The 23,073-nt window shown below is 34.5% G+C and overlaps 1 protein-coding gene across 1 annotated transcript in view; it reads left to right on the top strand.

Annotated features, from left to right (window-relative positions):
- Positions 1 to 7,785: 7,785 nt before the first annotated feature.
- Positions 7,786 to 23,073, top strand: part of LOC123543072 (uncharacterized) — a 40,290-nt gene continuing 25,002 nt past the window's right edge. The window contains exons 1-4 of the mRNA XM_053532079.1: positions 7,786 to 8,185; positions 20,337 to 20,535; positions 21,922 to 22,091; positions 22,871 to 22,961. Of these exons, the coding sequence (XP_053388054.1) occupies positions 8,086 to 8,185; positions 20,337 to 20,535; positions 21,922 to 22,091; positions 22,871 to 22,961 (560 nt within the window). The 5' untranslated portion in view covers positions 7,786 to 8,085. The remainder of the gene's footprint in view (positions 8,186 to 20,336; positions 20,536 to 21,921; positions 22,092 to 22,870; positions 22,962 to 23,073) is intronic.

Raw genomic sequence — 23,073 nt, 5'->3', positions numbered from 1 at the left:
TTCTAGTGGGCAAGTCGTTCAAGTGCCTTGTCTATCTGGTCGTACAGTCACAGGACGAAGAACTCTGTACTGTAGAGAGTGAAAAAGTTTTACAATACGCAAAGGATGGTCATGAGTCCATTTTATACACGCCTACGCCTTCTCTCACAAGTGCTAGGTTGTTAAGTCTATTTGGCTTCTGAAAATGTGGAAATTGTAATCACCCGACCTGAGTTCCAGTGACTTTTCTATTTCCAAGGCTTCAGAAAGTGTTGTCCTGAAAATATCAGTCCAGAAGGTCTCTTGGCAGCGCCATTTATCAGTGTCTTAAAAAGATACCAAAAGAACACTTGGCATTTCGCGATTGTGTAAAAAGGTTACAAAAATGTGTTTCGGTAACGGGGGAATACTTTGAAGGTTTGTTATAAAATAATTTTGATAAAACGTAACACTTAAGAAATCCAAACTCAGTGACAAAACTTTTTGCAGGACCCTCGTATGGAAGAACTAAAGGAGGAAAAGGTTAAGAAAAAAACGGTAAAAAGTACACCGCATGTAAGGTTCGAAGTTACTACCTTATTGTGGTCTCAAGTATGAGATAACCTCCCTATTGGCTATGCCTGTGGTCTGTTCTTGATACTGAGATTAATATAGATGTAACATCACTTTTACCGAAACGATGATTTCGCGACCGAGATGTGCATTACGTAGAAATGTCTTTCGGTTCTTGTGCATCATTTGTCACGAATCAACATTCTCGTGTTTTTCACTGTATATAATCTGGCTAAGAAAAAAAAAGAGTTTTTTTTTTGTTGACGCTTATCCAAGCGTTCAGACAGGATGCGTAAAAATGGATCATCAAACTGATACATTACTTTACATTTTATCAAATTTGCACTTGATTTTGCAATTAATCGCGGATTATTTTACGGATTACTATTCATTTCAGATATAAACGAATGCTTAAATCCGAATGCATGTCACGACAAGGATACCGAAGAATGCTTCAATACCGCCGGAGGTTTCGAATGTGCTTGTGCCCCTGGGTATAGTAGGGACAGTATAAATGGTCCTTGCAAGAAAACAGGTAAAAATAATAAATGAATTTGAGCATCTTTTCGAATACAGCGACAACGACTGTACTGCGTAAATATCTATAATAGTGTATTACAAGAAAATGATAATGTTTCTATTTTGAAAAGCTTTTTCCAAATTATGGTTTTTAGCTATGTCCTAAAATATTGGATTAGATATAAATGATGGGACATTTTAACCATCAGCAGAAAAGGATTACTGAATTCAAGGTTATATTATTTAAATGATTTAAGATACCAAAATATCCTAGCCGTTTTAATAAAGAAAACGAAATATTTAACCAAAGACGGACCATTTTGTATAAACAGTGCATGCGTAGTGTGTTATAAACCTACTTCAAGCTGGTACATTCATCCATAAATATAGTTAAATTTTAGTGGGGGGGGGATAGTGTTAAAAGCTCAAATGAGTTATTATCCTAAATACGACAAGAATGATCTATATCATCCTATTATGTAATAACACTAGACAGATCAGGTCGGACAATGACTAAAACCATGAACAGAGCATTTTAATCAATATTAGACCTGTTACATTTTATTTCGCATTTTGTTTAATTCACATGTAATTTATAACCTAAAGCAGTATGAAAGGTCAAGGACACTGCTCTTCTTAATACATGTGCATTATTACATTATGCTAAATATAACACTCACATGAAAACTCATTAATTAAGAAATAAATTGTAGCAAAAGAGTTTTAATACTAGTAATGCACGATGAGCGGCTATAAGTCGGGCGTAATGATTTCACGAAGGCGCAGTCCTAGTGAAATTATTTTAACGACGTATTACCGCCCGAGTGTATAAATAGTATTAAAACACTCTTTTGCTATAAATTATTTCGATTCTATTATGCCTTTAATCTAAAACAATTGATAAACTATAGTAGCGCTCTTTCTTGATCGCAACAAACACTTTGACGTCATCGCACGTTAACGTGACGTCTTTCTAGCGTAAGCGTGTTTTAACAGAGACAAGCATATTAGAATGTTATTTCATTTATCATACACTGGAATTTTCCAACTTATAATCATGTTGTTTTTTTTGTGTTTTTTTCGCTTCAGCTGATCCTTCGTTTCCTGGTTTAATTACTTTTACGATTCTTCAAACAGAAGTTAAAGAAAATAACAAAACAATTAACACGGCTGAAAATAGAGAATCTTTCAGGAAAAAGGTAAACTATCAATTTTAAGTAAACATTTGCAAAATACATTATTGCTCTTTGATTTATATACACGCATTTCCACTGTAATTGTTAACGCATACAAGAGATTTTTGCGTACTTTGATTGTTGTAAATGAAATGGGATGTACATGTGTAAAAATGTCAAAAATGGGCTTTATGTCAAGGAATTACTGGAAAGAATAAATTACAGCCGATCTCGATTTCTTTCGAAAGCCAGCTATCATGGGTTCTAGAATTACTGAGAGGGAGGGACATTTCTTTCTATTTTGGCCCTTTCAGCAAAATAGAGGTTTCATTTTTGCTTTGATTTGATTCTAACTGTAACAGAATTTTTACCTGGATAACCTCTAGGCCAGTATTGAAATTGGGTAAATGGGATTAAAATCTAGGTCAACCGGTCAAATTACAAGAATAGTTTGTTAACACTCTTACGGCCACATTTATGATTCTATCTTCATAAAACCTGGTCAGAATGTTTATCTTGAAGATTTCTAGGACACCTTCAATTTTGGGTCATGTGGAGTTAAAAACTAGGTCACCTGCTCAAATCAACGGAAAAGATTGTTACCACTGTAGAGGTCATATTTATGACCCTGTCTTCATGAAACCTCTTACGAATGTTTATATTGATGATTCCTAGGCCATGTGTGAAACTGGGCCATGTGGGGTCGAAATCTAGGCCACTAGTCAGATCTCGTAGTCTACCAAGTTTATTCAAATCATGACCCCTCGGGTCACATAGACATACGTAGAAGTAAAGATAAAATCATCTGGAACCACATGGCACATACCTTACATATATTGCATGCATCATATCTAACAGACGAGTGATACAGGGTCAACATAACTCTCTTTGTTTGTTCTAACTTGCAAATAGAATAACGCTAGACATAGTTTTACATGTACAATATTTTAAATAGATGTGTTAGAAATTATATTTCATTTAGCAAATAAAATGTAGAAATCCTACAAAATGTTTTTTTTTTTTAAATATACATTGTATTACAGCTACGTAAATTCGACTTGAGCCTTGGTAAAAACACAGGAAGCAACCATTTCTTCATGTTTGTATTTTTTTTTTTGTTTCTGTTGAGTTTAACGTCGCACAGACATAAAAAGGTCATATGGCAATTTTCCAGCTTTTATAGTGGAGGAAGACCCCAGGTGCCCTTTCCGTGCATTATTTCATCACGAGCGGGCCTCTGGGTTAATCCACCGATACCGTAAGCCAGCTTGATAGCTTCGCATGTATAATTCAAAGCCCCAAGTGAAGCTTGAACCAACATCGGTGAGGGGCGAGTCAGTGGCGTTAACAACTCGGCCACGGGGCCCCCCTCGTATTTAGCATGGCCCTATGGCTGTTTTGGTTTGTCCTGTATACCCTTTTAATTTTTGTTTTTGTATGTTTTACATGTCCTTTGCCAATAAGCTACAATACGGAAACCTAGCATTTATGCTGCAACAATGTCAGAGGAGTCAAAGTAGGTAACAAACCTGGACTCAAATAGAGGCAAAAGTTTGTGCGTGTTCTTGGGTTTAACGTTTTTATCAACATTTTTACAGTCATATAAACGACGGTGTCTTTATAGTGCTTAGAAGCAAGACGGCCTCCTTGTAAATAATCCAGTCATATAACGTGACATACAGGTATATATTTTAAAGAGACATACCCTATAACTTTGTGCACCCGAAAACCGTCCAAAGTTGATTTACTTACAGAGAATATAATTTTACATGGAATGACACAGATCCCATATTGCTGTATCTTACCGTTCGCCAACAATTCTCGTTTTTTTTTTCTCTCTCTCACTTTGGTTTGCCCCATCGCAACACATACATTACGCTTATCCGGGCGCAGCAGTCAAAAGAGAACATATAGCAAGCTAACAACGGTACCGTTGGATAGATATTGCAACGCATTTACAAAATGAAAATTTTCAACGATTATCGGTCTTACTAATGTAAATGTTAAATTTAGATATATTTCTTCCTGTTGCTGTACAATAAAAGGGTGGATAGCGATATACCGGTATTATAAAGTTGAGGTAAAATTTCATTTATTTGTTATTTTAGGTTAATTTAATTAATAATGTATGTTCTCTGTATGTACTCCTCTCATTAAAGGGTATGCCCCTTTAAAGAAGTGGCATGTTTTCATGCATTCTAAAATATTACTTAAAGATATGATAATGCAGTAAATAACAATACGATGTAATGACAGTATTACATTACTACTTAATATATCAATCGGATATCATAGGTTGTGTTATTAAGTTGTACATATTTATAAACACTGAATTCAGCTATGCTAAAGACAAAACGAAGAAAACATATCAAAATATAGTCAGATTTCAAGTAATAAAACACCTTGGACCTCGTACAATAGTTTTTGTTAATACGCTTTCATGGCTCCTGTGTACTCGCAGTACTGTCATTTTAATAGGGAATCGATTCTACCCGAGTGTTGTGATCTACCGAATGAGATATTTACTATTGAATTAAAATATGTGTCCTTCCGTGCTGTTATTAGACAGTCCTTTTCAAATGTTATGGGGCGATTTGAAGTCGGATTGATTCCCAGTTGAGGCAGTGCCTTATTTCATATTATTGGACTGCTTTCAATGGGACGCAGTACTGTATTTTCCACGCGGAGGCCAATATTTGTTTAATGTTGGACAGTTTAATTGATACTGGACGATTAATATACACGTTCAATTTACTCGTGTAGTCGAATATATAGCAATAGTTGGATTCTACACAAATACGTTACTGTTACCCACAGGAAGCAGACTAATATTATCACACAGTACTGAAAATTAAAAAGAAATTAATATCAAAACCAAGTTGTATAATCAAAATAGAAATAATCATCAGCTGGTCTAAATACCATTGTGCTTTTTATGCCCCCGAAGTGAGGCATATAGTTTTTGAACCGTCTGTCCGTCTGTCGGTCTGTCCGCAATTTTCGTGTCCGGTCCATATCTTTGTCATCCATGGATATATTTTCAAATAACTTGGCATGAATGTGTACCACAGTAAGACGACGTGTCGCGCGCAAGACCTAGGTCCGTAGCTCAAAGGTCAAGGTCACACTTAGACGTTAAATGTCATTTTTCATGATAGTGCATTGATGGGCGTGTCCGGTCCATATCTTTGTCATCCATGGATGGATTTTCAAGTAACTAGGCATGAATGTGTGTACAGTAAGACGACGTGTCGCGCGCAAGACCCAGGTCTGTAGCTCAAAGGTCACGACCACACTTAGACGTTTAATGTCATATTTCATGATAGTGCGTTGATGGACATGTCCATTCCATATCTTTGTCATTCATGCATGGATTTTAAAATTATTGGGCATGAATGTGTACCACAGTAAGACGACGTGTCGCGCGCAAGACCCAGGTCCGTAGCTCAAAAGTCAAGGTCACACTTAGACGTTAAAGGTCATATTTCATGATAGTGCAATGATGGGCATGTCCGGTCCATATCTTTGTCATTCATGCATGGATTTTAAAATAACTAAACATGAATGTGTGGCACAGTAAGACGACGTGTCGCGCGCATGACCCAGGTCCGTAGGTCAAAGGTCCTAAACTCTAACATCGGCCATAACTATTCATTCAAAGTGCCATCCGGGGCATGTGTCATCCTATGGAGACATCTCTTGTTCTTCATGCGTCGACCTAGTCTTACACCCTGAACGACACATTCCTATTGCAACAACGTCACTGTTCTAGGTCCTCTTGACACATTTCATCCACACAATTTGTAATACCCTAAATTTCCGTCGAAAACCTTGGCGACATCTGTATTGAATATCTGTATTAAAAAAGCACGCTCTTCTTTCAGTGTAAGCGCATTAAATTGATATTGGACCCGCATGTCCTAATAAATATATTTCACTTAGCCTTTAACGCATGAAACAGCAACCTACTAAATTATGCGTTTATGAAACTCATGACATTCCGTAAAATGAAAACTTCCCTGTTCCTTTCAAAATATAGCACCCCAAGTGTAACAAACTGGTTTCGTTTCTTGCGTCGGAAGTATTTGTCCCCATTCTTTCAGACTTCATATTTGAAAAGAAAAAAGTACATCTGCAAATAAGAAGCCCCAGTTTTTTATTCACATGGACTTGCATTAATCTTAGTTTTGTCACAATGTTTTGGAATTTCGTACGTGTGTATTCTAAAATTTTATGTTTTCGGGTGAAATACTGAGATATAAGTAAAAAATATCAAATATATTTTACAGTACTCCAGTTTGTACTACTTTGATATATTTCCCCTAGGGGTGCCTCATACACTGTCACCCATTTTGATAATAACTTTAATACGAGTAGTTTCGGGTGTTCAAATCAAATGTTTCCTTAGTGCCTATCTTCCGCCTTGCTATGCGCCGTGTTGAAACAGAAACAAAAATAGTGTCATTTATGGTTTGGACGTTCCAGTAGGTGTATCCAAAAAATAGTGAAAGGATCTGTTCTGTAAGTCTTCATGCACTACATTTGAAGATTTTCGGGCATATTAATGTACAGCCCAGCAAAAACTATCACTGCGCTAATTAATCATAAAACAGTCTATTGCCAGGCACGTTAACAAATAACCCATGACATTATTCAGTCCGATTCAATGAAACATTGTCCGTATCGGACATGTCCTTGCTAATTGAAACAAAAAAAGTGTTTTCTTGTACACGCTATATAAAAAGGAATAAAAACACTTTACCCTTGTCATTAAATAAAAATAAATCCAGTTTTTATTTCCGACATGTCTTTCCTCGCTCCGCCACACGTGAATACTGTTTTTCGAAGCTTACTCAATGAAATAACATTGCTTATTCTGTACATGATAAAACAACACAAGAATATCGCGCTAAAGAATGTCCAAAATTACGAAGGCGAGAAACGCTAGAAAAGCGCAATCGTGTGTTATGAGAAAAACGTGCGTAAAATGGTCATGAGGATCTGCAGAGTATGTCATAATCATACGCCACTTGTTATTATATGCGGTAAAATAAATAAATGTTTTATGTCAATGGTTTATACATGTACGTACTTCCCTGAAACAATGTTTTATGTAAGATATAAGTCTCAAACGATCCGGTATGTAAAATACTGAACGGTCCTCAGCACTGACGCGCTTCGTACAGTCCCGCAATTTACATACTGGATCGTTTTCGTCTTTTATCAGCAAGACATTCAACAAGTTTATCTTGTACATAATCCATTACCAAAAAAAAACTAATGGTTATTTTTTCTATTAAATCAATTTTAGGACTGTAAGACATTTGGAGCAAGACGTCTGCCATGTTTTTCCGTTACAGCTTCTTTTTGTTGCCGGCCTACTTTCCGATGCATGCATCTATGGCTTTGGTTTCGTTTGCTTAACGCATTCCCAAAATTTTAGTTGAACGAGGCAGACGACATTTTTCAAATAAACATATTCTACAATATTGATGATGTGCGACCTTGTCGGCTGCCTGATAAGCAGACGATATGCAGGCGATACACTGAAATCGTCAACGCTCTGCGCACTTCCGCGAGATATTGAGGAAATAGTGTCACTCATTTTATCTTGCAAGCGGTTTTCGGTCGCGCTCAAATATCAAAACAAACTATTGATAACAATACATTATAACTCACACCATTTTACTTGGTTTTAACATCGTGGATCATTGACACTTAAAGAGAACATATGTTTCCATTAAATAATCGCATTTATATCTGTGAATTATCATAATTAACGATAATAACGAATAATTGTGCACGGAGATTTTATAATAAGCATAACAGATTTGTATCGAAAGTCAAGAAAACATTGAAAATGGGAAACATCACAAAAACTCTGAAAATATTTCAGCAAGCGTTTATTGTGTTAACTGTTGTGTACATTTTACTAATTCAACCAACAGCTTCAAGGCCTGGTAAGTTTATATTCTCTTGTTTTACTTGTGTACGAGAATGCATTGCAACAATAACCTAAAACATCTTTGATCTGATGACATTTACAATGGAAGATAAAAGGCGATGATGAATTAAAAATGTGAAATAATTGTAACCCGAGAGACCGGAAATTCAAGCAATAGGCACGTAAGGACAATCGTCTATTTCCGTGCGATTACGTATCCTCCGTATGTGATTTCGGCAACCTCCGGCCATAACAGAAAAATGTTTTCATAATAATCGGAGAATGCCGAAGTCGTATACGGAGAATACGTAAACGAACGGAAACTACCGATTGTCATTAATGCTCTACTACCTTCAAACATGCCTCTCATTTGAAATAGACGGCAATATTTATCATTTATTTTATTTTCTTATTTTTATGCTATGAAATGTCGAGTCTTAAATGGGGGACTGCCAGCCTAGTGTGGATATACTTACAAAAAAATTTAATGAAATCGTTTTTCCTTTATTTATTCCAATGTGATCAATTACGAGTAACCTACCCAATGCTGTTGAATTTGCCGTTGAATATGTCCTTGATAAAGCAGAACTGTCGCATGTACATAACGTGCCTTGCCAGTCACAATAATACTTAATTTCTTGTTGATTAATAATTCGATTCTCTCAGAAGTTTTAGTCGAAATATTTTTTCTTTCTCTCAAAACTCTTGAAGGCGACCATTGGCACAAATTTTTGCAAGGTATCCTAAACAATTACTTAACTTTATGAAAATGAACATGTTGAAATATTTTCACCTCAAATGTTGCGGGTAAAGTATATTTTACTAGCTTAAAAGTGAGGTACTTATTTTGATTTAAGTATTTTGCGGCTTAGATAACTGTATATTAAATTCAACATACTGCATGTGGCAACTAAACTAAAACAGCCAAAATAATTGAGGTTAACATATTCTTATAGACTTTTCGCCGGGCCCTTGATAGTGTTGGTTCGTTAGGTTTTCATTGTTCATATAATTACATGGACTATTATATGAGACAATAAAATATAGGATGTACCTATTTATTCAGAAGCTGCGTCCTTTATTACATGTTATGACGAAAGACATTTTGACGTTTATAGCTTTATAGAAAGATTTTGGCCGAAAAGTTAATAAAACATATATAAAATGATTTATTCAATAAAGATGTCATTAAATGAGCTTACAAAGTGCTTCCCTAAAGGACCTGTTTGAATATTTATTTTACTTTATGTTTCCTAACATATTCAGTCTGTGAAGATATAACAAATTTATCTAAACATTGTTACCAAATATATACCATTTTTGTTTTCAAGTTTTGCTTATCACTAGTGATGGGCAAATCGGTTAGATTTGCCAACCGATTAATCGGATATAATCGGATAATCGGTTACTCTAGTTGCATATCTATAAGTTCACTTCACAGTGTATGTTTTATGTCACTACTTAAGAAATGAATCACACAGACATCAAATATCCTATTTCTATTGTATCCCTTCATAAACAGAAGTAAGTTAACAGCATAAAAGTAAAATATTTGTGAAGATAGTAAACTTCATATCAGGTACTGGTCTCAATTTCACCAGAGACTCTTATCCAGTGATATATTGTGATTTTAAATTAAAATCATATGGAGCAGAAAAAAGTATTAACGATTTATTAATTTTTAATAACGACGTGAATGATTTTCTTCCCACAAAATCAAAAATTTAAAACACTTTCCTTAATAGTCTAGTCCAGATTTCAATAAATGTGAGAGGTACAGGCATTTTGTTAGTATTTGGTCCCATATACTTTTTTAGTATAATTTGGGTATGCTGAATTCAAAAATATATGTTGGCCATCTGACAAATGATTTTTTGTAGGTCAAAATGGCGGAAAACAAAATGGCCGCCAAATTAAGATATTTCTAATATAAATATGTAATAGTATTACAATTATCCAAAAATATGTGGGTTTTTTTATCAAAGTTATGTGTAACATAGTAACAGATTAAATTAAGAACACCTTTTTCAAAGATAAATAACTTTTAATTCAAATGTGTGCTCTGTTAGGAGAAAAAAGCAATTAAAAACCCACTCAAACTTGCATATTTCGCCCAAAAGATGATTATCAAATAATTCACGTTGGTTATAATTGCAAAACTATTGCTGAATACAGTACACTAATTTCATATTTGGAATCACTTTAAAGGACAGAAGCTAAATCCATAAACTGTTTATCATATAATAGTTTCAAAATAATATATATTGAAATATTTGCTTTATTTCATGTTAATTTACTGCCTTGAGTTCATACAGCTGGTAATGCTTTTATCGCATATACATTATCTATATCTGTGCATAAGAGCCCAGTCTTTTTACATTCATATCTGAGGGTCCTACATCCAGATGTACACTTGCAAGCAATGAACTCAATACAAGCTTGAGGAATTGGATCACGGGTAATAAGAACTGTCTTTAGTGTGTCATCTGCCACTTTTCATCCTATGTCGGAAGGTGCGGGCAATTCTGAATTGAGAACAGTTGATTTGTTCCATACCAAGGCTTGATAATAAGCTCTTCTAATGTGAAATAAGCAAGCATCACTGGTTGGGGTATGTGTTCAGGACTTGTGGACCTGCCAAACATTTTGAGCACTGTCAATACTACAGCATCTTGGCCATACACTTTGCAGATAAAATATTCATAGTTTTTCTTTACTTCATCAGACAGTTGTCCATATCCAAGACCTTCTATAAGTTTTGCACTGGCTGTAAACACTTTAAATACAGATCTTTAGAGATTCCACAGAAATTTGATGTTGTGTCACAGCCAGTGAGTGCATGAAAGGCAAGTAGATTTCTACGCAACTCTTATTGAGGATTTATTTAACACTGTGTTGACTTGAATGTATTTTCATTTTTTCACTGTTCCAGCCATCATCCATACTGTTGCATCTATTTCCTGCAAGTTGCATAGTAAGAGCAAATACATCAATATCTCTGGCAGAAACAACAACAGTGACACAATTTGATCGTTTACTGATGTGAACAGCATGGAGAATGGTTCTTGTGTCAGCTTCCTCGTGTTTAGCCTTTAATTCATCCAAATTAAGTTTAATGACAGTGTTTTCAACAGTTCCTTCATCCTAAAAGCCGACGCCAACAACCAATGTCTTTTCTGGAGGTGATTGCATGATCGGCTTCTGATAAAAATGTACTACGTCAATTTTATTTGCTGGAAGTGCCAAAACGTTACACCAGATTTCAAATAATTCATTGATATTTACAATCCACCCATTCTGTGGCACTGCCCATTTCAAATCCACAAGCTTAAAGTAAAGAGCCTGATCAACAGTTATAACTGAATGTGACTGTCCCAGTCTTCCTGATATATGCATACACTTCTGAACAATAGTGTTAAATGTCTCGATATCTCATTCTAAGTAAGATTCAGCGGAAAAACATGACCAGTTTCAGAATCCATTGATTTCAGGTTTTGTTTTTCAGCTAAAGATGTGTCTACTAGTATGTCACTGTAGCTCAACCTGTGTCCTGCACTATGAAATAGGTTAACTAAATGTTTTAACCTAGTCATCTAGTGCTATGTACTTGCAAGTCCTGTTTAGGGGTCCATTTTTTTTTACCAACACTCACTCCATAAACAATATCTTGTGCTACACTTAATAATTTTGTTTGCAGATCAGATTCAGATCTTTATGGTCAAATTCTTCATCTAGAAGCTCTTTGCCACCATACGTTGAATTCAGAAACATAAACAAACACTCCAGAACAGAATTTTCAGTCACACCCAGTCCAGAATGTCCTTCCAGAGAGAACATATCAGCCCTTAATTTTAGGGCTACGTATCCAGTTGTCAAGAAGTCGTCTCTGGAATTATATTTCTGTACTGTCAGCCGTTCATCACTATTACCAGTAGTATTATAATGGGCATCTTTAAGCACTGACGCAAAACATTCATATGGAACAAGAAGTGTATTCCTTTCATCGGAATATATAAATAGTGGAGTTACAAACTAAAACTGGTTTCTCCGTTTACGTTGTAGGGCTTCTTAGAATTAAATGAATGACAAAGAATTGTTGAAGAAGTCTCTTCAGTACGTATGCGGTATCTGTTGCAACTGTCTGAAAGCTGCAGTATTTGCGATTTCATTGCAGCATACCCACGTTCATGTAAAAGAAAGATCATGGCAAGACCCATATTTGAGTTGTCTGACTTGGTTTTGCGAACTCTGTATCTAAAAGAATTAAAGGTTTTTTTATGATATTTGCCCTCCGTTGACATCAGAGAGTCATAATCGCATTGTGTCGTCATGTTTAGCATCCTTTAAAATACTATCACTGACTAGTTATGTTAAAGAGTTTTTCATGTTTCTTTTTTTTCTTGACAGAACATACACATTTCTTAATTTAGTAGGAGTATATGATAAGTTTGATGAGGATGCAGCTTAATCTGATGTTTGTTCTATATTAAACTTAGCTTTGACTGAAAAGTATGTATTAGTTCTTTGTGGACAAAATCAAAATAACACTTTCAACATTTTTTGTCATTTTCATCTATTTTTTCAATTCTACTAATGGCCAGTGCTAATGGCTTCATATTTAGAAAAAAATCTCTAAACAAGTCTTGATTCAGCACACTCTTTTAGAGATGTTATGCCTTGAGGTTGTTTAGTTTAAAGCTTTGTCAGATTTTGCCTCCTGACAAATGATGCACTTTTCTGTGCTATCTTGAAATGGTCTCTTGAGATGCAAAGTCTTGTCCATTCTTACTTTGGAATATTATTAAACCTATTAAACAAAATAATATTTATTACTTCTTATCCACAAGCAAGCAATTATAGTATATATAAAGCTAGCTTTAACAGATTCTTATAAATGAACTTATCACAGAGACTGAAAATTAAAATAAATACAATTTCACAAAATCTTAAAATATAACAAAGTATATAAAGCGAAGCATCTCTAAAAAAGTTTAGAAATAAAATATACATGTAGAGTTGGCCTACCTGTAAAAACAACTTCTAAAAGTCCTGATTCCATGAAGTATTCATGACATCTCTAAAACCTTAATGATCATGAGAGTGTGTGCTTGTCAGAGTTAATGTACATTAAATAACTCCAAAGAGTTTAGATAAAGACTTTAAAAACATGATTTGACTCAAATTGTTATTGTGATAGAGACCTGGATTGTTAATACTAATTAAGTTCACATTAGCCTTAATCTTAATCACTGTCACACTTAATTTTCATCAATTATTATGATTCTAAGGTATTAAAAAGTTGATTATTAAATAGAATGATCTTACCAGGATAAAATACGTTCTACACGGTATTCGGTTCATTACAAACAATGTCATGTTAATTAAGTTTTAACTTCCCCATTGTTTATTTTTTCTTAAATGACTATTTTAGAACTGCAAAACCATTTCATCAAAATATTTTCTTTTTTGACATAAAATTCCGGCGGAAGTTTTCAATCATATACTTATTTTCATTTTTCTATTCTATAAATGATGTTGGATATATTTTTTTTTAATTGTCTTCAAATTCCCCTTTTTGAACCCCGTAAAGTTCACATTTTTAACTTGTGGTATATTTTATTGATAAATATTTACTCAGTTATACTAATAACATGAAATAATTTGTTGAAACATATCTAAAGATAAAGGTTTGTATCATAAAGTAATATTGATGGAAAAGTTTTTGTTAAAAACAGTGGTCATTTTTGCCCCCATTTTTAACCCTTTCAGAGGCATTTCCCAGATGGCCAACATATATTTTTGGATTCAGCATACCCAAATTATGTTAAAAAAGTATGTTGGACCAAATACTAACAAAATGCTTGTAACTTCTTAAATAAGCTTATATCTGCAAAATCGGACTAGACTATAATATGCTTGCGTAAGTCTAACATCATGCTATGCATACTGCCATACAATTGTCAAGAGTTTAGATTGATGCTTTTCCCAGCTTAATTTTGTGTAAAAGCCATATATCTTCCAAAATCTCGGTGATCAAAGATGAACTCAATTTCTTTCGAGACTTTGGAGGAAGCCATTTTTACGTAGAGTAGTTACCCTTGGCGTAATTGCACCAAAGAACAGTAAGTACCAGAAAGACAAAGGTCAGAAACAACTAAAGTATCCGTTTTGGGGTGCCAAGTAATTAATCGGTCAGGGAAAAGTGAAGTCGGCGATCGCGTTCATGAATGCAACACCGACGATTATTCGATTGTCGCCGATTGTCGGCCCATCACTACTTATCACTCGTCTTAACATCGACAAATGCGATGTTTGTAATTTAATAATCAGAATTATTACTTGGCGAATCGTCACATATTTTCGCGATTTCAGATTTCGTCAGATGATATGATCATATTATCTAACAAGATGTTGTGTTGTTGATGATGTTTTTTCTTTCACTTAGTGAAATGTTGCAGCTATATGTTTGAACTCAGTTGTGTTAAGGCAATACAAATAAATGTCTTAAAGCCTCCAATAACAAAAAAAAAATATTTTTAGATATCTTAAAATAAATGCTATATTTCTTAAGAAGGCTTTAAGACTTAATTGCTTACAAACTTTATGTTACGGACACACATTAGAATTTGCTGTTTTTACTGCTTTTTACGAAGAAAATCGAAAAGCGTTTGTCACACTTTTACTCCAGGTAAACTGTCTCAATTATAAATATCTATATTTCGAAGTTATTATTCACTACTTCAGCTATAGCGCTATTTGTTACGACGACGAGAAAATGTCTTTTATTGCCGGGGCGGTACGGGGTTCCATTCTCGACGCGGTCATCATTTGTTTCTTGATTTTCGAACTTTAAAACATTTTAGAAACAAAAATTCATATTCTAATGTTCATAATATGACCAAAATACAATTTGAAAGAAAGATTATTTTTTAGCCAAATCTGGAGGCATGTTGCTTTAATGGTCAATATTAAAGTAAAGGAGATGGGTAAGCAAGACAGATGCAAATAAACGTTACAGAAATGTTTATTTATCAACTTTGTTTCCAGTTGTAGTGTATTGTGAAGCAAGTCTTCCCGAGCAAAAACAAATGTCTTATGGTATAAACAGAGAATCTTGCGTTATATTTTCTGGTCCGTTGAAATCATGAAGGCCAGTGAATTGTAGCATGCTATGGGGTGATGCACATTTCGTTACTTCTCATGAACAGACTCGATCAATCCGAGCCTGCTATTATGTTGCTTTTTGCTTCCAAAGATCTTTTCGCAGATTTCGTTACGTTTTGACAAGGTTAGTTTGTTTTGCGCCGCTAACAAAAACTTTAAAACATTTTCTTTTATTTTTTTTTATTTTTATGTGACTTTTTTGAATTGTAGAAATTGTGTACAGTTGTTACAATAAGACTGATCAGCAAGGTAAGAACGTGATAGACACAAGGCGCGGGCAGCATTTATCCTTGAACAAAATGACGTCAACGTACTTTAATTCAAATCAGCAAAAAGAAAATCTCATTTATTCTGAATATTAATTTCCTTTTGTCAAAGGATTTACTCTTATCAATGTTTTTATATTCTCATTTTTAGTTTCGCCTCACAAATAGTGGAAGTATTGTGGGCATATAATGCATCAAATGTTGATTCTGTTATCAAAGTTAAGCGTAACAATATACAGAGTTGTTGTAAGGTAATTTAAGACAAAGAAAATTTCGAAACTGAAGTTTATATTTTAACCAGTGAGATAATGCATTTACAAACATTTAAACTACAAAAATAAGTCATTTTGCAATGAAATAGATACTGCGATATGTATACTATTAAGTCTCCAACTCCAAATTCAAAACATATATTTCTTTTATACGAGTGGTTTGTCGCCGGATTTATTACGGTTCTGAGTTCAGATGCGCAGAAATTGGATCATTAGGATGTTAGCTCAAGTGGTTAAATATTCAAGCATCTGAACGATAAACTGTGGCAAATTAAACGATAAACCACAAAAGGCCTTGGTTGTTTTCATTATAACATATAAATTGAAATGTTTCGATTAAATATACTGGATTTTATTTATCCGACTAATACTGAACTAGGCGTCATCATGTTGTTTGACGTCATAATAGACGTCAGTATGTTGCCTTACCTGTCTGGCGTAAATCGTTGTTTATCACAGAATATACATAATTTGACGTTCCTCTTTGTTTAACTGGCGGTCAAATCGAGCCATATTAGAATTCTATATTGAATAATTTATATTTAATCGGCAAAGGAAAAGACGCATGTTACAATGTATATTTAATGCACTTTAATTTAGTTTAAATGCCTGGGAACGTTTAGGCGAGATATTGCATCCGGATCCATTGAATCATTGTATGACACTCTACAAATGCTTAATGTAGAGATAGTACCTAGTGTTTTAAATTATAGGTTTGAAGTTAAAAAGCTTTGAAATGAAGCAAGTGTCCATATATTTCTCAAAAATAGATATATAGACAATATTTGAACCAGAAGCGTAGAGTTATGAGCATTTAATATTTTCATGTAAAAGAAAATTTTGTGATCAAGGAAATGTAACTCTTCTTTAACATGGAGAGCAAAAACATCAAAGGGACATAATAAAGTGAATATTTTCTAAAAGGGTGCATTTGAGTTAACATTCAGTTGTGATCTGGATTTCTAAATAATGATCCATGATACTGTGTGCTAAAAATTTAGAACATCTGGAACAGTCTGTAAACAGCAAAAATATGCTGTAGCAGAATGCAACTATTTAAGCTGTAACCGGGACTCGAACCCAGGACCTCTCACACCTCTCACACCTAAGTCAGATACTCTACCACTTCCCTATAACAGCAGTAGCTAATAGCTGTGCAGTTACTAAGGGAAAGCGAGTTGGCAATTTTTTTCATAGCCAGTGCATAGACTTCTGCAAGACACTAAATAATGAAGATTGGCAGGTCAAAATTTACAGAAGGTCTTTAGAACTCAAAGAAATGTATGTGTATTATGTTGAAATTTCAATGAATCGACAGAATGGCCCCCCAGGTCTTTTTAACTTTCTTCATACTTCATAGAAAAATAATTGTACATATACTGCGATTTATTTCGAATTTCTACATACCAACTTTCATTTTCCAATAAAATGAAATAGTTTCAGTGCTTTTTGAAAGAAATTAAAATGTTCACTTTCCTTAGTATTGGACCTTTAAGTACACCTATTACATTACGCGAACTGAAACAATTTTGTGACAATAACATCATAATCGGTGAACTCCGGATTATCGGCGGATTCGCTTTGTTACCTAACGGCATATTTTTGTAAAGAAAAAATATAATCTAATGCTGCAAACGTTTAAACCGGTCAAAACTGTCCAAATTTCTCTGACGTGTTGTTCAGAGTATGAACATACTAACTGGTAGTACCAGTGAAATATAACTTACACTGAATCATTTATATTTGCCCTTGTAGCAGCTGGGGAACGGAAAAGACGTTGAGCTTTGTCCAACTATAAGCAATTATTTTACAAGTTTTGAAAGGATTTCAATTGATAGGAAATTACAGTTACAAATTAAATACCTCTCTGCAACACACGGAATCATATGCATTCTATGTCAATCAGTATTATGACTAAGATCGACTGCCATTCATTCATTCATTCCAAAGATTCATAGACAGAGTTGGTTGTTTACATTTTTTAATCGTAACCGGTGCACTTTTAAAAACCACTTTATTTTGACAAATCGAAGTATGCGAAGAGCTATGGTACGGTCTCTACTTAATGTTAAGTGCGACTCTTCAAAGATAACTTAACGACGGAAATTAGCTTTTATCTCTTCTTAACTTAAAATGTCATTTATTTATTACCTAATCTTTATTTTGTGACCAACCTTATACATCAGCATATCAATTGCAGATCCTTATTTACAATTTCTGTATCCCATGACATTTGTATATAAATTATTTGCCTTTGATGTGCTTCTTATGCACACTCTAAATCTGTTGTGATAAATTACTACAAGATATTAAGTGGGTACAGATATTGTATTTCTTGTGTATATCGACCCCACTGGGTGTGTCTTTAAAAGGCAATATTAGACACAGCGCCAGCTGTATTTTATCTTTAAAAATCATCAATAAATTGGGTAGAAGATAATGATAATCCCATCAAGTTGGCAGAACCGTAATTACCATGTGAAAATAGTGTATTCTCCCCATGTGATCTCGGCATTCTCAAGTTTTTTCGGAAAGTCGTCTGCGTGAGTCCGACGAAAGTCGACATGCCTTAAGCGGATACGTTGTCTCATAATTAATGGTACCTGATAAAAGTTGAGCTGAAATATGAATATCTTCTGTAAGGTAACGATTGCTAAAATATATATCAATATTAACTGACATTGAAAATTATCACCAAAAAAAAAATCAACTTGAAAGTTTATACCAAATAAATTCAATTTTTAGCACTTTGCTACAACTCCATTTCATCCTAATAAAAGTTAAAAGCCGCATAAAACATCATTTATATGAATGCTGGTGAAACATTGAAATGCAATACATGTAGTGAGTACAAAAATATGAGAAAAACATGAAAGTCTATGGGCAAATCGTTTTGTGAACTTGTCAGTATATATGCTGTTTAATATTTTAAAATATATACCGAGCGATGGTATTAAAACAGTTCATGCAACAAGGAAAAAAAATAATTTCAGTCTTGTGCAAAAAAAAAAATAGAAAACTGCCCAAGCATGCCTCAAGACTTAAGCAGGAAGAGTTGTTCAAGGGACAAAATTCGACAACTGCCATGCGAGGTAATAATTTCCTTCTGATAGTGGCAGAAAATCGCAGTTTCCAAATACCACTATTACTCATGTATGATTGTTTTATTCTTCCATACCAAAGTTGTCACATCCTTGTACTTTTGTGAAAATTATGAGTAACCTTATGCAACGTTAACCATATAGCTGTCACCATAAAGTCGTGATACAATGCATTGTAGTCGGTATTTCATCTATTTATTTTATGATAAGTCAATGAATAAGCCTGAAATCGCTTTGCACAAATATCAGTTGCTGTCGAGATTTTATTTAACGGATTTCTTAGAGACCTAATTGAAATGAAAATATGTAGGCAATTATAATATTCTTAAAAACACCACAAACTAGCATTTCAAGTTCAGTAAAGCCATCAATTTCGGTGTATAACAAACAAAATTGGTGCAACGTGGCAGAGTCAGTTCACATCCTAAATCAGCACCAATGTGTTTCCGTACTATAGGTAATGTATTTACCTCAAACCGACTTTGTTTATTTATGTTATTTCTTTTTTTTCTGTATGATGGCTGATTTAGGCCATATCTTTTTGTTATGTTAGAGTGCGCGCGGTTTTTGTAGGACATTTCGATGTGCCGTCCTAGCGCGCCAACACGACGTAACGAAGTTTTGAAACATTTGTGTGTCATTTTGGAGCGCGCGCCAACGCAAAAAGAAAACATAAAACGACACATAACGAAACGAACCATTAAGAAAATTTTCGTTTAGGTGAGTTGGTGCGCGCGCCAAGACGGAATATAATGTTTCGTTATGTTGCGTTGGCGTACTCGCAGCAATATAGCACATTTCTTTGTGTCATCCTGTATGGCTCGTGCGCTAACGCGAGGTAACGCAACATTTTATTCCTCTTGGCGCTCGGGAATACACTCCAATACGAAATCGTTTTTAATATTACGCACATTAACGCGAAATATAAATGATTCGTTCTGCCACGTTGTGTATCGTTATGTCACCGTGTTAGCTTCGATTTTGTCGCGTTGGCAACCTCCAGGGTCGAAACAACGAAATATTTCTACACGCCAACGCGACATAACGAAATGTCCTAAATCAGCCATCATAATACGAGCCGCGCCACGAGAAAACCAATATAGTGGCTTTGCGACCAGCATAGATCCAGACCGGCCTGCATATCCACGCAATCTGGTCAGGATCCATGCTGTTCGCTAACGGTTTATCTAATTGCAATAGTCTTTGAAAGCGTGGATGCGCAGGCTGGTCTGCATCCATGCTGGTCGCAAAGCCACTGTGTTGGTTTTCTCATGGCGCGGCTCACATGTTCTTTAATAAATACAACATGATCAATCACCCTATTCGTAGATTAAGCTCTATAATTTATTTTGCTTTTTCCCCAGACGATAACAATCTGTCTGTGTGTAAAGCGTTCACAAGGAACAAGGAAATCAAGAAACGTATAGAAACCAGACAGAGACATGCTCCTCCGTGCGCATGCGCCGAACAACAAATGACGTTGGACAGTTCTTTCCAGAAAATAGATAGATGTTATGTACAATGGTTCTTTGAATATGGCGTCAAACAAAAATGCTGCTACAAGTGAGTGTGTTATCTATAGCGAATATGCCAAGAAAGCATTGTGTATAAGCTATTATGGCTGATTCAAATTCAATATTATAATATTAGTGTGTGTTCGCACCTTTTTTAAACAGTTGTTCATTTATATAAAAGACGGTGTCTACTTGAAGCAGTGAGCAATAAAGTTCAATGTTATAGTGTGCTCTCACTGGAATATCACGTCATAGACACGTGAGCCGGTACCCTACCTAGTCACATTTTACCGTGACCGGGCTGACCAGTCCTAGCACTTTCCTCCTAATACAGAGCGCAATGCAAGGAAACTACTAGTTTTATTTTCCACGTCTTTGGTATGACCGGTCTGCAAGCGAACCCATGTCCTCAATATATTAGAATGTTATTATGAATTATGTTTTGAATAATGGTTCCCTCCATTGTTAAATAAAATGTTAATATTCTATAAATGCAAACTTTAAAAGAAATTCTGGAACATGATTTACAGAACATAATCTACATTTTTTGTAGTAACAGTGCATATTTTCAATCCTATTTTTGTTTTATTTTGATGATTTGCCATAACTGTATTACCAATACAGGAATACATTAAGGGAAAATGCCACAGTTGCCTATATGTAAATAGTGCAAACAATTTTCTACGAGCAGTTGGGAAACAAGTTTACAACAGAAATATTTATCAAAAATCATAGGTACCGAGACTTGATCTTGAATTATCTGCCCTTGGAAGGAGATATTTAGTATTATCCGACTTTCAAGGGCAGATAATTCATGACCAAGGCTGGCTTCCTGTGGTTTGTTTTATTTCATATTTCTGTTTTTGATTTTCTTCTCTGTCAGCAAAAAATAAGTTTAAAGAAGAAATTCCTTCTGTATGAAAATGTTTGCCCCAAGTCAATATAGAGAGTGCTGCAAATGTCCTTAACTATGAACATGACAAAATGATACCGCAAAGTCCTAGTCTTTGTCATTGACCGAATTTCTTTAAATTTTGTATACTGACTCCAAATTAAGTCTGAAACAGAACAAAAATTAAAATACACAGTTCTCTTGCCATGATCTTGAATTGTATGCCCTTGAAAATTGGATCTGTTTTTAGTATTTTCTTATTTCAAGGGCAGATAACTCAAGATCAAGCCTGGGTACTAATGATTCTTCATACATATTTCCGTTATAAACTTGATTCTCAGTCAGTACACAAAGTTTAAAGACAATTGTTTACCTATATACATATAGACTGTCATAACGACCTTTAGATATTAATAGCTTACACAACATATATTAGCATAATTATTAACGTTTATTGTAATAAAATCTCACTTTAGTCAATTTATCTTTGATGTAAGTTGTGACACAATGGATTTGCATGTATTTCTTTTTTTTCAATTTCAGTGAAATTGGCGAATTACAATTAGGTGTTCCAGGCGGAGGATATCTCTTGTTAGAAGAAATAAATATGTCGTATATTAAAGGAAGCTGCTGTAGTAATACAGAAACATGTCACGTGTTCTATGAAATTAACCAATCACACAACTGCAGTTCATATAGTCCTCTTCAAACAGGTATATACTAGTTCCCCGCACCTAGCGGCCCCGTGAATTTTGTTCAAAATCAAATTTAAAAGATTTACCAGCAAGATCTAATAGTTTCAGTCGATTTGCTCTTAAAAGAAATGTTAAAATTAACATGTAGATAGCCTTTTGATATAACATTATTTAGATAAAAAGATACCTTTCAAATCCCTACTATTAAATACAGTACAATTTGCATGCTAAGCACCGAAGATAAGGCCAAAAAGCTTTCTCTGAACACAACTGGTCTCTCGATACAGCATAATTTGTTCTTCACAACCCGAAAAGGAACTCCAAAAGTAGTCTCTTAAAGCAAGTAGTTTCTAGATAAATGTGGTCTATCGAGCAAGTTTAGCTGTATAATGCAATTTAAACTTTTCGATTAAAAGTTTAATTTTACACTTATCATAAACGGAACCCAGTAAAAGAGAGAGTAATTTATTTACGCTGTCTACCGTATTGTGATTAAGTAGCTTCCGAGGAACAGTAAGCATGAATAGAGATTGCTGTCTAAAACTTGTACTCGCATGTATATATATGTATAATATACTAGTACAATCGCATTCTGGCGTTTTAAATGATGGTTTATTCTGTAGCGGGCGCATAAATGTTTCATAAAATTGTTAGCATAATATTATGATTATAAGTTATCCAATTCCTTAAATACTTGGATTATCTACGCGTACACGAACACGTACATGTATTGAAATTGCAACCTTTCTAACATCAGTAAGTAGCATGTTTGATCATCTTCACGTCAATAATTACAGTAACATCGTGGGGTGATCCAACAATACAGACTGTTGATGGTGCAGAGTATGATTTCAATGGTCATGGTGAATACGTGTTTCTTAAAACAAGGTAGCAATGGTACTCGAATTCTGTGTCCTTTTGTAGTATAACATATAAGTTTGCTATGAAGTGATAATATTTAAAAGATAAGCGAAATTGGCTGATTTTATAGTGTACTGCA

The sequence above is a fragment of the Mercenaria mercenaria genome, chromosome 19 (assembly GCF_021730395.1).
Source record: "Mercenaria mercenaria strain notata chromosome 19, MADL_Memer_1, whole genome shotgun sequence".
Classification (NCBI taxonomy): Eukaryota; Metazoa; Mollusca; class Bivalvia; order Venerida; family Veneridae; genus Mercenaria; species Mercenaria mercenaria.
Note: the sequence above shows the minus strand (reverse complement) of the source record. Positions and strands in the feature narration are given on the sequence as shown.